Source organism: Strix aluco, chromosome 5 (genome assembly GCF_031877795.1).
Source record: "Strix aluco isolate bStrAlu1 chromosome 5, bStrAlu1.hap1, whole genome shotgun sequence".
NCBI classification, from domain to species: Eukaryota; Metazoa; Chordata; class Aves; order Strigiformes; family Strigidae; genus Strix; species Strix aluco.
In genome coordinates, this window is record NC_133935.1 from 20,229,395 (window position 1) to 20,245,751 (window position 16,357).

At 39.5% G+C, this 16,357-nt stretch overlaps 1 protein-coding gene across 1 annotated transcript in view; it reads left to right on the forward strand.

The window, feature by feature from the left end:
- Positions 1 to 16,357, forward strand: part of DERA (deoxyribose-phosphate aldolase) — a 56,524-nt gene that overhangs the window by 13,546 nt on the left and 26,621 nt on the right. The window contains exons 4-6 of the mRNA XM_074826295.1: positions 1,258 to 1,353; positions 2,658 to 2,792; positions 10,589 to 10,717. Coding sequence (XP_074682396.1) covers positions 1,258 to 1,353; positions 2,658 to 2,792; positions 10,589 to 10,717 — 360 coding nt within the window. The remainder of the gene's footprint in view (positions 1 to 1,257; positions 1,354 to 2,657; positions 2,793 to 10,588; positions 10,718 to 16,357) is intronic.

Sequence of the window (16,357 nt, forward strand, 5' to 3'; positions counted from 1 at the left end):
ATGTCCTTAGTAAATTGGAGAAGGGGGGAGTGTTCATGTAACTCCTTTGGATTTCATGCTTAGCTGCTGTTCTGTTTGTAGCTACTGAGCCTGCCATTTTGCCTGTCAGAAAAAATGCATTCCACAGTCCTAAGCATGTAATTTTTCCTTCAGAAAACATAATCTATTACCTGCTTGTTTCAGTAGTTAAGACAGGAGACATCTTTTCAGCCCATTCTCCTTTAAGGAATCAGTCCTGTAGTAAGTGTATGCGGTTGTTTGCATATCCATGTATACACACACACACACAAGAGTTCCCAGCTAAGTCAACAGAGTTGAAGGGGCGGAAGACAGCCCTTAAGAACTGGTGGTAAAACTTTCATTGACATTACTCAGGTAGGCTCCATCTGAAGTCCCAGTGTTACACCTAAGACTGAACACAGTAAAACTTCAGAACAAATTGAGACTGTCAATATAACTATCAATAAAACTTCTTTATATCTGACCAGCATTTCTGAATTTTTCTAGATGTAATCACTGATGTGTCAGTGAATACCATTTGACTTTTGTCCTGTCATGTTGGCCTTATGATGATTTACAAAAAGAAGATCCCAGCGACATTTGGGGCATGCTTTTACTATTGAAATATTTCAGTTTTACACAGGCATTGGTCCACTGATTGAAGTCATATGATGTAGAACCAAAGGGGGATCAGGCCTCTGGTTTTAAGCCATACACATAAAATATCAAAGATTAGTCTTTTTTTAAAACTTGGATTTATGAAGTCTTCAGACAGTTGAATTATTAAATATGAGGTCAATTATCTGAGACTTTGAGAGAATACCATTTTAACTAGAAATGCAGTAGGACTACATTAACATAAAGACTGCTCAGTTGCTGCTGGGCTCAGTCTGGCTCAACAAGTAATGACAGAGCTCGGCAGTGCGGTTTCTCTCACATTAGGTTGCTGACTAAGCATGTCTTTACTGTATGTGTTGGCTTTAAACAGTGAATCTGTCAATAAAAATCTTGGCGTTTTAACTCCTGCTAATGCAAACTTGGTCCCTGGATCAGGTTAAGGAACATGAGGGAGGGAACAATATGGACAATAACCTGAACCGTTTGAGCAATATAACAGATGTCCCTAGTGTAGGTGCTTTAGATCCTTGTGAGAATGCAGAAGTGGGAGGTGAGAACAATGCGCGCATCCTCATAACATGGATTGCAGTTGAGAAGGTGGAAATCTATATGTGAAAAAGTGAACTGTGGCTTTTGCAGGTATTACTGTCGGAGCGGTTTGTGTATATCCTGCAAGAGTCACCGATGCTGTTAATGCCCTAAAGGCTGCTGGTTGTAACATTCCAGTAGCTTCAGGTAAGCTTTATTCAAAAATATCCAATTAAATATTTTTATGCTTTAAAATATGTAGAAAAATCCAGAAGTTTGGACTTGCTTTTGTTTCAGAGAGTAAGGTGAAAAAATATCAGGTGGAAGGAAGGGAATGGATGAGAGGATTTGCTTCTGGTATAATCTTTTGTTTTCTTTCAACTTCAAGCTTATCAGGAATGCCAAGTCTATTTTGCTGGAAGCTCTTCAAAGAGGTCCTTAAGATATATCAGTGTTTTCCTCACCCGAATAGAAGAAATTGAGGTAGTATGCTGGACAGAGTATCAGTAGACACTAAGTAGATGATAATAATAATCAGAACAACAATAATAATATTGCAATATGAGCTTTAGGAGTTCTAATACAAGGGGTTTTTTTCCCTATCAGTTTTTTGGCTTTTAAGTATAATCCTACAAGCTGGATTCAGTGAAGCTGTGTGCAGAGGCAAGGGTTATTGTCTGCTGAGCAGCACACGGGTTCAGGACTTGTACTTACAAATCTAATAGTGCCAGGTCTTCCTCCAGTCACCATACACGAGAGAAAAGTCCTGAATCTACAATAAGCAAGAATTAGAATCAAAGAATTATGTAGGTTGGAAGGGAACTCTGGATGTCATCTGGTCCAACCTCCTGCTCAATGCAAGGGCTAATTTTGAAGTTAAATCAGGTGTTTAATGCTAAGATCCATGTTTTCTGGTGAGTTTTTTTGTTGTTGTTTCACTGTTGTGTAGGGGAAAAAATACGTACTAAATGCATTTATATGTCAGAGAGAAAAATGATTATTTTTTCCATTTCCGAAGTTACCTTTGGGTTTTGTACTTAAACATCATAAATGTAATCTTAAGTAGACATCATCGAAAGCAATTTTTGCGATATTGTGATTTAGCTGTTAAACTTATTACTAGGATTTAACTTGAAATACTACTTACAAGAATTGAGGAGAATTAATGTATTGCTTCATGTATGAGTTCAGTCCTTGTTTGCTCTGTTCTGCTGGAAGCAATAGATATTGTGCTTTCTTATGTAGGCTGCTTTGGAAAAATTTAAGGCATGTGAAAGAGACCTTTTCACAAGATGCATTTAGTGTCTTGCTGGACATTGGTTCTTGAGGGAAGAGCTAATGCTTCTGGATGAAGAGAGGGTAGGGTGAGGTGCCTTTAGATTTTTTTGAATCATGATAGGGATAAAAAAAGAATAGCTTTCAAACTCTTTGGTGTATTAGAGGTATATACAATTTTATGGTCAATTTATAAAACATTTTCTTGCCTCTGCCTGCATCCCCTTTCTTGCTAGTGGCTGCTGGTTTTCCATCTGGGCAAACTCCTCTGGAAACCAAACTGGCTGAAATAAAACTAGCTGTGGAATATGGTGCCAGAGAGATTGACATTGTCATTAGCAGGAGTCTGGTGCTGACTGGCCAGTGGGAAGGTAAGTACCCATGCTTTGGCAAGGAACCTAAACCTCTGTGTACATACACATGCAAGTTATGTCTTTGTCTCTTCCCCATCTCCACACCAGTCCTTGAAGAATTGGTCCCTCCCCTAAGAGTAAACTGAACTAAATAAAAGCTATTTAATTTATGATGAATGGTTGCATTTTTTGAAAAGAATGCTGTTACAAGTCCTGTCAGGCTGGGCATGTGGAATGACTTTGTATTTTGAAAATTCAGGTCTATTCCTTCTATGCCTTTAGAGGATTTTGTGTACAGGATAAAAAAAATAGCAAGTGAAGTGGAAGCGAATGCCTAATTATTTGAACAGTTTTGTTAAAACCCCGAAGGGGTTGCTAACGTGGATGATACCTTGTTAAATATACATGTTTCAACTCTTGACAAAAATATGTATTCTAGTTGTTTTCTTTTTCCTGAAAGTTGAGGGTACAAATTGACTGTTCATATTATTATTGATGTTCTTGTGTCTGTAGACTACTACTAATTAGTAAGAACAATAATGCTGAAGATGGTTTTTGCTCTAATTGCCTCCTTAATGTACTGTGAATGGTTTGCCTTAAGTGCTGACAGTGCTCCTATAACTAATCTCCATGTGAAGGTAAACACCTCATTGTCTTGGAATGAATTTTCCGTTTAGTTGTATAATGCAGGGCCGTAATAGTCTCTTTCTTGGAAGACTTTGTAAAGGACCCCCAGTACCTGAGTTTGGTTAAGGAAATACAATTATCATGGTTACAGATCATATTTTCTGATTTTGGTTTTCTTTCAATTAGCAGGTAGAATTGAACCAAAAACGCCACATGTTTCTGCACCTGTGTCTTCAGGACTGATATCCCGGTTTCACTTGCTGTAACATCTTGACCTCTTTTGTAGTATTTACCATCTCCATCCTTTTTTCTCTTAAATATATGCAGCTTTACAAATGTTTGATTTCTTGAGTATGGGCATCGTTGCAGACATCTGTTTCTTTCAGAGTGGCTATCTTAAGTTCAGGTATGGCCTCAAAAATTGCTGGAATATGGAGACTGGTTGAGTAGTTTTAAGTAAGACAGCATGATGGATCAAGTTCTGTACCAGCTGGCAGCAAGACTATACGCACATCTTCCTACACTGTATCTTTGTTAGTGTCTACACTACACTACACTACTCTACACTGGAGGGTACCCCCTCCAGGAGCTGCATTCAGCTGTGAACGCGTATTGGACTTGGATACAAAGTGAGCTGAGTCAGTGATCTGTCACTAAGACTGAAAAAAGACCACTAAACTGGACTTAAGCAGCAACTTGCAATTATGTCTGAAAAAGTCTGTCTTGTAGCAGTTTCTGACATAACTGCGGTTGCCATGCTTCAGACTTCATGGTACAAACCGCTGTTAAGTGCAGGTTGCATGGAGCAGAGATCAGAAAGTCAGTGCGTGTAGGCAATTGCAAATGCAGGCTTGAGGTTATATTGCCTGGATTATGTGAAGGAGAACTCAGAGGAGAAATACAGGGCTGGATTTAGAGAGAAAGTTTGTATCAGTGATTGAAATCAACTGGACATACATTGTTAAGGTTTTCTGTATCAGAAATGAATTGGGTTTTGTGATCACAGATTACAGGGGAGGAGTACACAGACATAGCAATGATGGATGTGGTATAAAGCTGTTTACTAAATGAGTAAATCAAGGGGTGACTTTTGATTTGGTATGCATATTCTTTTATCCAGACCTGAAGTCATGACAAGGTTGAAAGCCATCCGTTTTTTTGGCAATGGTTAGTTTACATTTTTTTTACTGAGGGCAGAATTGAAATTATTTCCAAATGTTTTCTGAAAGTTTATTCATGAACATCAGTCTGTGTGTGGCACATATTTACATGGTCTTGAAAAAAGCTTCCTCATGAACAGAATTTACTTGCCATCCAGATAATAATGCTACAGGGTGAAAAATTATAGTATTTAACTTGCCCATCAAAAAAATTACTTCAGTGGGTGATCCAAATATTTTGGTGGAAATCTAGTGTTCTGACTTCCTGTTTAGCTTTCAACAGATGTAATGTTACCTGTGTGAACATGCAGCTTTCCACCTCTATCTAGTGGTTAGATATGATACACAACAATGTATAAGGTATGTTTAAGGAAGCTAGAAGAAGGGATGAAGAAGGTTTTTTTTAGGATGGATCCCTGTATTACATAAAATTAAAGAGTCTAGGGCAGTACCTATGCCAGTGTTCAAAGTGCTTCATTAACTGGAGCTGCCTTGCAGTTTTGACAGAACCTCTGCTTATGCTTAAAATGCTAATATATTTTTACTACTATTTTCTCATGCTGCCTGTCTTCACAACTTCAGGAGTTATTGACAAAAATATGTATGTGGTAGAGTGCTTCATCTTACTGTTCATATATTTTTACCTTTTCTTCTAGCCTGTGCAATAATTGGGGTCATCGTGATAGAATAGTGTTGCTTTGTGATTTGTTTCAAAGGCTTGTTTGGTTATTAAATATTTTAGTGTATGTCCAATTATGTCAAGTTATTTTAAAGCATTTCTTAAATATTGTTGGAGCTCTTTATGACACTTAGAATATATTTTCTAGATCTTTATGAAGTAATTGTTAAGATCTTTTTAATAGTGCTGCACATGAAAGCAGCTTTATTGAACAGTTAATTTACATTGGAAAATAACATTAAATGAGATTTAAGTTTATGAACTCATATACCTTTTACAACTTACTAGCTTTTAAAGCAATACTACTTTACAATAGTTTACTCAACCATTGTCTTGTATCACTTGACAATGTATGGGTTAAGCTTAAAAATCACAATTTAGATAGTCTTTAGGCACAGAATGTGGAGCCTGTATGTAAAGAATGATGAAGTTGACTAAAAAATTGCTGAAAAAAACAATTTTTTTCTTTTTCTCTCTTTTTTTTTCTTGTTATCAATGAATATGGTAGGGTTGCTGTACCTTCTGAAGCTGTCTGGGGTGCTGTAATGTTACTTCTGGTTCCACAGCTTTTAGCAAACACCTGGACATACCACACTGTAGGTGGCTTCAGAGGTATTGTTAACCCATTGTTTGTTTTATGTCAGTTGAATTTTCCTACAAGAAAAGGGTAAAAAACCAAGTACATTCTAAGCAGTTTGAACATGGTTGCATGCATGAAATACATTAGATAGAACCTCATTATGAAAGCTGCCATCTAATTCTGTTAATATGTATTCAACTGTGAGTTTAGAGGCTTTGTTCAGGGATTGGGGCCCCCTTTTGTGCTACATACTTTACAAAGAATGCAGAGGAAATACACTTCCCCCTCCAGAAACTTGGATAAGACTCCACATGTTGTTCAGAAATATTATAGTTGGATTTACAGTTTTCTAGATGTGCAAGCTGACTTCGAATCTTGAAGTCTAGTTGCACAATTTCTGTCTTACATTGTTAGCAGCAGCTCAGACTCCTGAAACCAAGCTCTATTTTCAGTTATGTGAATCACTGGAGCCTGGAGTTGCACATATGTGGCTGAGAGCAGAACTGAAAGAGTCGTGTTGTGCTGATAGCCTTGTGCTTGTCATTTTGTTAACAAACCTGCCATTAACGTGCAAGACAGAAGGGACTCCAGCTCTTTTTCCAGTTTCCCATCATGATTACCTTGATCTTTTGGTCTAACAGAAATCAAAACATCTTCCCTCCTCATCACAGTTTCTACCCTTAACATCAGTCAATGTGACTGACTAGATAAAAAAATAAAAAAAGTATTTTTATCACCACATTTTTGGAGAAGGGTTGTTTCATAAAAATTTAAGCTGTGATTTTTTTCCCCTTAATATTTTAATTTCCTGTGTAGGAGATACGAATTATCCCCTTTATTCTGTGATTTTTAGGACAATATTAGACCAAAGCAAGAGACCATCTAGACAATCTGGGGCAGATTATAGCCAGCAGTAATTGTCAGGGATGTTTGCTTGAGAAATGTGTAGGAGGAAGAACATTTTCTTTGGTGTATTTAATAGCTGCTAAAAATCAATATAACGTACTGAATAGTTAGAATTTAGGAAAACTACAAAAATGACACCTTCCAACACTTATCTTTTATAACAGTGAAATTAAAACCACAGCTATTAAAGTGGTTTTTTTCCTATAAAATCTGAATTTTTCTGACTTCTATAAATGCATTCAATGAAGCAGATCTAAAGTTCATGAAAGCAGTAAGATATCTTAAGTAAGTGGGTGCAAAGTAGAAGGATTCTTCATCCATTTTAACAGCTAAATCAGTGGAGCTACTACAGACTACATCAAGTGAGCATCTGGCTCCAAATATATTCTATATAGGTTGCCTTGCTTTGGGAACTTTTTTGGTGGTTTTTAATTTTTTTTTTCCCCTGCTTAAGACTTAGACTTCTTTTAGAATGGATAGTGTTGGTACTGTGTTCAAGATGCTACACAGTACTGGCCATTTGCTTTGAGAGCTCTTGATTTTCTTTTCCTTGCTTTTAGCAGTCAGAAGGAGAGTCTCTTGTAACCTTTTCATCGCAGTCTTAGCTCACAGTTGAAAATATGCCTGCAGGGTTTTCTGTGATAGAGGTTTTTCCTAAGATCTCTGTGCCACTGCTGCTAACCAGAGAAACTCCATCTGCTGTGTCAGTTACTGGTGTTCTGCACAGGTCGCAGATATTCCCAGAACTGCAGTGTCCAGCTCTGCTCCAGCGTCCAGCTCTGCTCCTGCTCCTGTTTGACTTGACAGAACTGAGTAAAGTGATGGACTTTTGGCAGCACAGACTGTCCCAGAAGCAGTCCAGGACCCATTGAAACACTGAGGGTGTTTCCACCCCTACTTTGCCAGGAAGTTTCAGGATAATCAAGTTATTTGTGCCTTGATTTAAATCTGACTGAGTACTGAAACTTCTTTTTTACTTTTGAAAGGAGTAAGAGTTTTTGCACTTGTTCTGTATCAAAGCAGTTCCTGCTTGTACTGGGACTGGGGTGCTCTGGTTAATTTTCTCTGTCCTAGAGGTAGCTGCATTTCTATTTGTGCTTTTACTGTAAGGTTGAGAATGTCCTATGAATGCCAGCTATTGTCTGCAATAATTGATCTCTGAATAAGGAGCAGTATTTATTACCTACACACCTGCCCCATTAAAGTATGCCCACTTTTCCACCACCTCAGCTGACCTGATAAACACGGATGATTGAAGATCCTTAGTTGTTCTTGTCCATGGGTTGATGTGTGCTGTCAGATAGCGGGACTGTTCAAATGATCATGGCACTAATGGCATATAAAAGTACCTTCCAACAATAGGGAGGATGCCATAGCTGCGGTATTAACTTGAGTGAACAGCAGCTATGAGTATACAATTTCTTTTCATGGAATCCAACCTAAATGTACATTTTGTTGATTTTCTTTTGACATTTTTGGTGGCATATCTTAAAGGTAGAGAAAACTCTGGTCTTTTCTTTTTGTTACCAAAACTAGAAGAACATGAAAGCTGCTTTCTCTGGCTTTCCAAAATCTTCAGGAAAGAGTTACTCCATGAAAAGAGAATGCATTTGGATCTAACATGAGCAGTGTAATCAAATGCACAAGAAAATAGCACAGGTTCTTTGTATTTCCTTTTTGAGTCTCGATTTGATGTAGGTTTTTGGAGTATGATCAATTGATCAATAAAACATGTTAGACTGCATGCTAGTACTGATTAATTCACACCTTTGGTACACAGTAAGAAACAAGGTGAAGCCTGGAGTCTATAAAGGGACTTGCTAAGTGCATTAGCCAGTTGTCTACTAATGCGTGTAGTATGTCTCAGAGGACCACCCCAGCAATTGCAGCCCCAGCCGCCTGGTGTGCTGATGGCATCAATAGAATGCGGCAGCATCACGGGTGCAGGGGATGTCCAGCCATACAGCAGCTGACAAACCCTACTGTATGTTTCCAGGTCTCGCTTGAGGACTGAGGGGAAAATAAAACTAGTATTGCTGAAAAAATTTAGTCTTCATAGCCATATCCTGGACTTTTTTAGCAAGAAAGATTTATTAAAAGCTGTATTTTAGCCTTCCATAAAATAACTTTTTGATTATATGTTTGAAGATTGAGTATGATTTGTGAAAAGGACTCTCGTGCAAAGGATCCTGTTTGCTTATTTTGCATCTTTTTTTTTTTTTTTTAATTCAAATTCCAGAAACGGTGGCTGTACACTGTAAGAGCTGCTTTTCTCTCCACACTGGAGGAGTCTCAAACATCACCAAGTGGTCAGCTTCTAACAGCTGTTTTGATAATATCTAGCTCTTTTAGTCTCCCTATGTTTAACATTTTGTGGGAGCACTGCTGAATTTTACCAAAAAGGGTGGGAGGGTTTTTCTGTGCTCCCCGTGTTGTGTTACCTGACCAGGTCCACAAGGTTTACCCTTCTTACAGTCCGTTATGTCCAATTTTATTCAATTCTTACTGAATCTGTGAAAACGCAAAACTGTTAGAAAGTTAAGCATGCCTCTGGCCATGACACTTCATAAATCCAAAAGCAGGAGTTTGTGAGGGGGTGGTCTGCTCTAGACAATGTCTGTGAGCAGCCAACTGCTCCAACTGACTGCTTGGAGATGAGAGCTAAGGGAGAGCTGTAGGTCAGAAGACAGACTGATAGCAAGAGGCCTTCCAAAGGCGGTGGAGCTCTTTGTGGGGAGCAACTCCAGGGCAGGGTTTGCTTTTTGTTTTCCAAGTAGTGTGAAGATACAGAGATAATGGTTTGCTTCATCTCTGATCTAGAAGGCTTTATATGTCAGTCCTGCTGTCTGTGTCAGTGGGTGGCAATGCTTGTATGTTTAACAGTCGCTCATGACAAACCTCCTTCTGGAACTCCAGCTGGCTTCCTCAGCGAGCATGGGCATCAGAAGCGAGGGTCCAGCTCTGCCCTTGGAGCTGTAGCTCCACAGCGTGCTAGACAGATGTTGTCATGCTGGCCCTCCTGCTGCAGTGCTGGCACCATCTGAGGTCACAGCACAGGATGGTCCAAGTCCTTGGTAGCCTTGTGGGCAAAGCAACTACTTGAGGTGGTTTGTAAACACAGATCCATGTGGATTTGATCCTTGTGGTGTGATCCCAGGCCTTGGTCTCTCCTCATCAGGGATGTTAGAATTTTTTCAGGAAATTCTTATTTTCAAGAAGCTTAAAGTAGAATTCAGATGCCTAAACACAGACATCAAACTCCGTAATAGAACTTCCAGAGGTGGTCCCATGGCACTAGGCGGCAGGATAAGAAACCAGGGGGAGATGTGGAGCCTCCAGGAGTGGCAGCTGGAAGCCAAGGATGATATGTCATGGCAACTCAGGTGGCACTAATGTTTGTAATTAGACAACTTGGTCACAACTTTGGTGTCTTAGGCTGAGCCCTTTGGCAAATGTGGCTGAAGGGGATAAGAGGGTGATGATGTGATGTGGACAGGAAAACGTAACTGTCCCTGAGTACTGATTCAATGTACTACCATATTTATTGCTGAAAAAGCTGTTTTAAAATAAATCTTCACTATCCTAGCATTTTTTACTCCTGATGTATTCATGAGTGTTTGGCATACTGTGCACATTCTTAGTTTTGAGAGAACTGATATTAATAGCTATTAAGTCAAGTCTGAAACTGTGTGGCATTGTTAATTACCTCCAGTCTTGTAATTTATTGAACTTACAAAACTTAAGTTCTTGAGTGCTATGACTAATTATAAGATTGGAAATTAATCCAGAAGTGGAAATTACAGCCATACTTGAAAATGTCTCTCAGGCAACTTTGATCATTTTCACATGCTTTTATCCACAGGTCTCTACGAGGAGATCCGTCAGTGCCGTGAGGCCTGTGGAGAAGCTCACATGAAAACAATCTTGGCAACAGGTGAACTGGGGTCCCTTACTAATGTCTACAAAGCCAGTATGATAGCTATGATGGCAGGTAAATATATGTGGTTTTCTTTTTAAGCTAAGATTGTCTTTGCTGTATTATTTATGAAGCTTAAAAAATTCTAGTCGTGAAAGTTTAGTTTTGCCGATAGTAGAAAAAACTATTATGCAGCAATTACTGAAGTTGCAGGTATAGTAATGGAGTGTCACTTGTTTTGTGTAACCTACAAAAACTGCATGAAATGTTAAATAATGCTTAAAACTGCTAAATGACAAAATTTGAAGGAACAAGTAATATTTGTTGTCAAATGTCTGATCCTTGCTATGTTTAATAAGGAGACGTACATTTGGGGCAGATACACATATTATCCAGGCAGTTGTGGTGAGCTACGAATGTGGTGTAAGTAGATGCCTTGTAAGCTTATTTTAAATGCAGGGGGAACTTCCCTGTGAAGATTCATGCTGACAGCTCTCATTTCTGGTTTGCAATCACTTCTAACCACCTCTATGAGAGTGCAGTTCGACAGACCAACTGTAGTGGAAATGCAGTGAGGGGAAGAAAACCGTGTGCTCCAGCAGGATGGGCGAGGTTATAACTGGTTTTAACTGGCACACAAAAGAAGTGGCACTCACTACCAGCAATTAATTGGCACTTCAAAAGGTGTTCAGTCTTCCCCTGTCTTTGAAAACTCGATTACATCTGACCTGATGTTTAGGATACTGTCTTGTCTTTTATACTGAACCTTTCAGCTGAGAAACACATTTCCATGAGCAGGATAGAGTTTTAGGGGCTACGTATAGTTTGTAGGTATTACTTTTTTGCATAGCTTTAGCCATTGCAGACTGAATGTAGCAAAGCACCCATTTGAACCCGGATTTACAACGGTATATTCTCTCTTCAGCTTTGGGTCTGCACTGGTACAATTTTCCCTAGTTTAACCAGGATTTAAGGTTGTGTTTTAATGCCATCTTTAAGATGCAAAATTGGCAATTGGCTGATAAGTCTGTGTTCTTCAAACTCTGTTCTAGACACCTGCTTCTTCCACTGTGCTTGAAAGAGGGCTTTTCAAGTATGCTGATAGGGAGAAGTGTAAAGATATACTAAGAACCAGTTGGGTTAGTCTGTCTTCTAAACTTTCCCTCATTTTTGTGTTGATTTTTTTTTTTCTACTGTAAGCTCTTCAGACCTGGAATTTCTTCTTATTTTAGAGCAAGAAAAAAATCATCCAAGTGTCTTGACAGTATTTAAATACATATTCAACTTGCTGCTGACCTCATTGTTTCCTTACACAACACTATGCTTATCTACTTCAAATGGAATGGGAAGCATTTCAGGCTTTTTGCTTGCTCAGCTATAATGTCAGTTAGTATCATTACATACAGAGGATCAGTTTTATGCCAGTAAATACTGCTTTTCATTAGAAGAGGTGTAAGAAATACACATTTCCTGTCATTTAAACTGATCTACTAATCATTATGATCATTTTTTGTAACATGGAGTAGTGAAAAATTCAGGTTGTAAAGCGGTTTAACATTTTCAGATATTTTGCTGGTGTAGTTTTTTTGAAATACAGCAGATGGCTCTATTGTTAATGATTTTCCTTGCATAGTTACTCATTTTACAAGCTACTTATCCATCTGAATATGTGCAGTTATTTCCTTATTTCAGTCTCTTGCTTTTTCTTTGTGGGTAGGTGTAAAAATAAGAATTTATTGGTGCCCTATGTACATGTATTGAGGGCCAGATTTTCAGACTCTGATTTGTCAGAACTGGTGAGAACCTCAAATTCCAGTTGAATTTTGTTTGATTTGGGTATTTGTAGCATTTTGGGGAGAAAGTAATTTTGCACAGTAGTTTTAAGTTCTAGCTTTAGTATCCATATATTTTTTTTCAACTGGTGCCATGATATAAAAGAAAGAAAAAAAGAAAGGAAAAAAGGAGATGATCTTGTGGATATGGCAGGCCCTGGCAACTCTTCTGAAGATAAAAAAGAAACAACTCTGATAAACTTGACCCTAGTAATTAGTTTTATATGGGGAAATTAGTTACACAGTATAGTGGATTCAACTGCAAAACTGGCTTTAGAAGTTTTTGCTGCCTCTGGCTAATTGCTCCTGCCCTTTACACCAAAATTGGCTGCTCCTTCAGCTGTGCTGTTAGAAGTGCTCGTCCTGCTGCATTGTAAGCTGAGTTTGAAAATTACATTTTAAGCTGACTTAAAAATTACTCCAGAAAAGGGTTAACTAGTTTGCTGTGTGTTTTTTGTGATTGGTTGTCAGTGGGGTTTTTTTAATGGTCACAGCCTCAATAATCTGGTTTACAGCCTTGCCTTGCACACGATTGTATCAGTGCAACTGGGGACATGGTATGCAGTCCTTAAACTGTTTTCACTTTACTATGCGTAATGTAAGCCTATCATGTAGGGAGCGCAAAATCCTAGATATACAGATGTTTACATTGCCCTTGCTGAGCATGCACACATTCACCTACGTCCTGAAGCACAAAGTCACTAGATGTGGTGCAACATGTATATACTATATATGTATTTCCCACGTGTCTCATTTGTGAGACTCAGAAGACTGAGAGAGTAACACAGTGCTGATTCATTAGTAGCTCTGTGGTTAAAAAGCTTGCCTGTGATGTCTGGGACTTGATCTCTCTGACTGAGGTTCTTCACCCACACAGAGATCAATTTTACAGTGTATTTGCTGTTAAGGATCTCAGTCCCTCCCGATAAAGTCGCTCTGCTTCACACAAAGCAATTAACCAAGCAGGCAATACAGCCCAGATGTCTCCTCTCCCAAATAACTTTCAAAAATTTGTATACAGTCTTCCTCGTGCTGGCTAGAGGAATTATTGGTGTATGCTGGGAACCAGCATGTTGCATCTGGTTTGACTTAGCTAGCAGGTGGAGGTTCGGCCACGGGACGCAAGGCCAGCTGCACAGATCACTGACTTGAAAAGGGATGGTAAAAGGTCAAAAAATGTGCACCCCCGCATTGGTTAGGATTTTACAAGTATGCTAAGAGCTGTGCTCAGGGTGGGGTGGTGTACCCGTGCACTTTTATATTCAAAGCAGATTGCATAGGCCACTTCTGTAGGCAAACAGCTGTACTCTGAATCACAGCCCTTGCAGGTCTCAGCAGAAGCCATTCACTGCACGCCAGTGAGTGAGGCTGAGCCCAGTGAGACATACAGATCCCGGCAGTGCACTGGAGGTGGAGGCCAGTTGAAGAAACAGTGCTTTGCACAACATGCCTGTGTACAAGATGTTAATGCTTCCACCTGCAAGAACTTGGGAAGAAGTGTTGCTTCACAGTGAGGTATGAGAATAATTTTCCTCTATTTGAAGCAGTGGCTCTTGGCTCCTCCTGTGTCTGGTATCTCCAAAGTACCATGACTACTTTTTCTTCCTTCTCTACCACATAAGGAGAAAGACATCAGAATGGGAGCAGGCACCCAGTTCTCTTAAATTCTTTTAACCATACCTTTACAGACTTGACTGACATGCAATAAATTCTGGAATATTTAAGAACCTATTTCTGAGTGAAGGAGGCTGACAGCCCTCTAAGGACAGTGACTCACCTGGCAAGAATAATCCTTGCAGTGCTAAGGAGGACATAATAGGTAGGATTGCACATGAGAGGCTCTGTGTCACTACCAAAGGAGCACATTTTTTTCAGAAAGCTGACCAAGAGAAAATCTCAGCATTGAATCAGGGCATTTTTGGTCATTGGTTTATAATGCCCACCGCCATTTCTTGAGCTTCTTGAAGTTCTTGGTGGTAGTTTGAGTACATTAGCTTCTTAAGGGAAACTGACTGCATCTTCAACTCTACCAGACAGCTTCCAGAGAATGAGTAGAGCAAACTAATCAGTGGTTTTCACTGTCTGGTTGTCACGGTCCACTCGGTGGACTCGTGATGGTTCGTTTGCTACGATCTCGAAAGTGCAAAATTAAGGTGACCAACACCAAAGGGGATAGCAATAATCAAACAGTGAAACTTTATTGGGTTGCCTGTGAAGAGGCACGCGATAGTTAGAGATGGGTGAAAGAAAGGAGAAAAGTAAAGTTAAGTTTAGAGAGAAGAGGGAGAGAGGTTATAGCTACCACCGCTGATCTCACGACGTCCTAACGGTCCCGGGTTCAGCTGATGCTGCGTCGTCGATCGTCGTGGTCCTTGGTGGGGAAGCTTCCAATTTTCGTTGTCCAGAAGTCATCTTTTATGCTTAGTAACACACGTTGCTCCACCTCTGCCTCAGGGGTCTCCGCCCTTCTCAGAATTCAATTATCATATCTCCACCCTTCTCGAGCAAGGCCATTGCGCGTGCGCAGGGGGGAGTGTCCGAGGTGTGGTCAGTCTCAGAGGCGGGTAACCTTCAACCAGGAGGTGTGTTTTGGTATTATAATGAAGCAAAGTTCATCTGAGGTTCATGATTTCTTCATCGATGTTATGGCAACAGTCGCGATCCATCTTTTTTGACAATGGCTATGCAATTATCACTAACCGCTCTGGCTAGGCCCAGGTACCGAACAATAGCACAACACTCTTTGTACTACACGGCTCAGGCACCAAAGAACAGCACTGCACTGCCTGCACCACACGGTTCAGTACTCAGGAGAACAGCACAGCACTGGCTGTGCCACACTGCATTCTGCATTCAGGAGCCTTTGCACCACATTCCATTTCAGGGGTCGGCAACTGGGCTCCAAACAGGCCATTGTCGGGTACCTCACTGTCCATGTCCCTGATGACAATGTTGAGACAATGCTGATCTTCTGACCGACTCTTACACTGGTGTATACTTGTGTGAGTCACATCCATTTCTACAGGAGACACTCAAATCTGTGTCTTCATAGCCTCTTGGATTAAACAATCGATCTAAGGAACACAGATGGGAGTGCCTGACTCCCCCATACCAGTGGTAACTATTCTATGTTTTTTCATCATGGTGTCTTTAAAAAAAAATGGGTCTTGTACAGACTTCACTTATGAGAGCGAGGCCATTTTTTAACTTTTGATTTTTGACACAAACATCATAAACTGCCAAGGAAGCCAGGCAAGGAAGGGAAAGATGGTGAACTTGCAGTGAGAAAGGAATACTTCACTAAAGGTGTGGATGACTTAATTGCATATTTCAGTCACATATAAGGGTTTTATTTTGGAAAATCACATTTTAACCATATTACCTAATTACAAAATCTTTATTGTTTTGTGTAACAATTCATATTAATTAAGATATACAAACTGGAGGGGAGAGGTGGAGAAAGTGATTAAGTAAATGTAGTGTACTTTAAAAGTGAAAACTTCATCTGTGTCATTTTGACTGTGAAAGCTGGTCTTGATAGTACAGCTTCTTTTATGTTACTCTTTGGGAAGCTAAACGAAACACAGCAGTGACATGCGAAAGATATTTGTTTTCATTATGTATATCTAAACAAGTACCTGTGGAAAGGTCAAGAAGGAGTGATATATGTTCTGCAACTCCTCTAAATGTATAGGTTTAAAACAATTTTTTCATAGGTCATTAAGCTGTTAGTCAAATAAATTGTAAGTTGAGATACTGACTAATGTAAAAATTGAATTTAGAAAGGGAATGAGTTAGTGCTAAAACAAACTAACTTCTAAAGTCTCTAGAACAAAAAACCCTACAAAAAGTGGCAAAAGATGGCTGAGGCAATAAAGTCTCT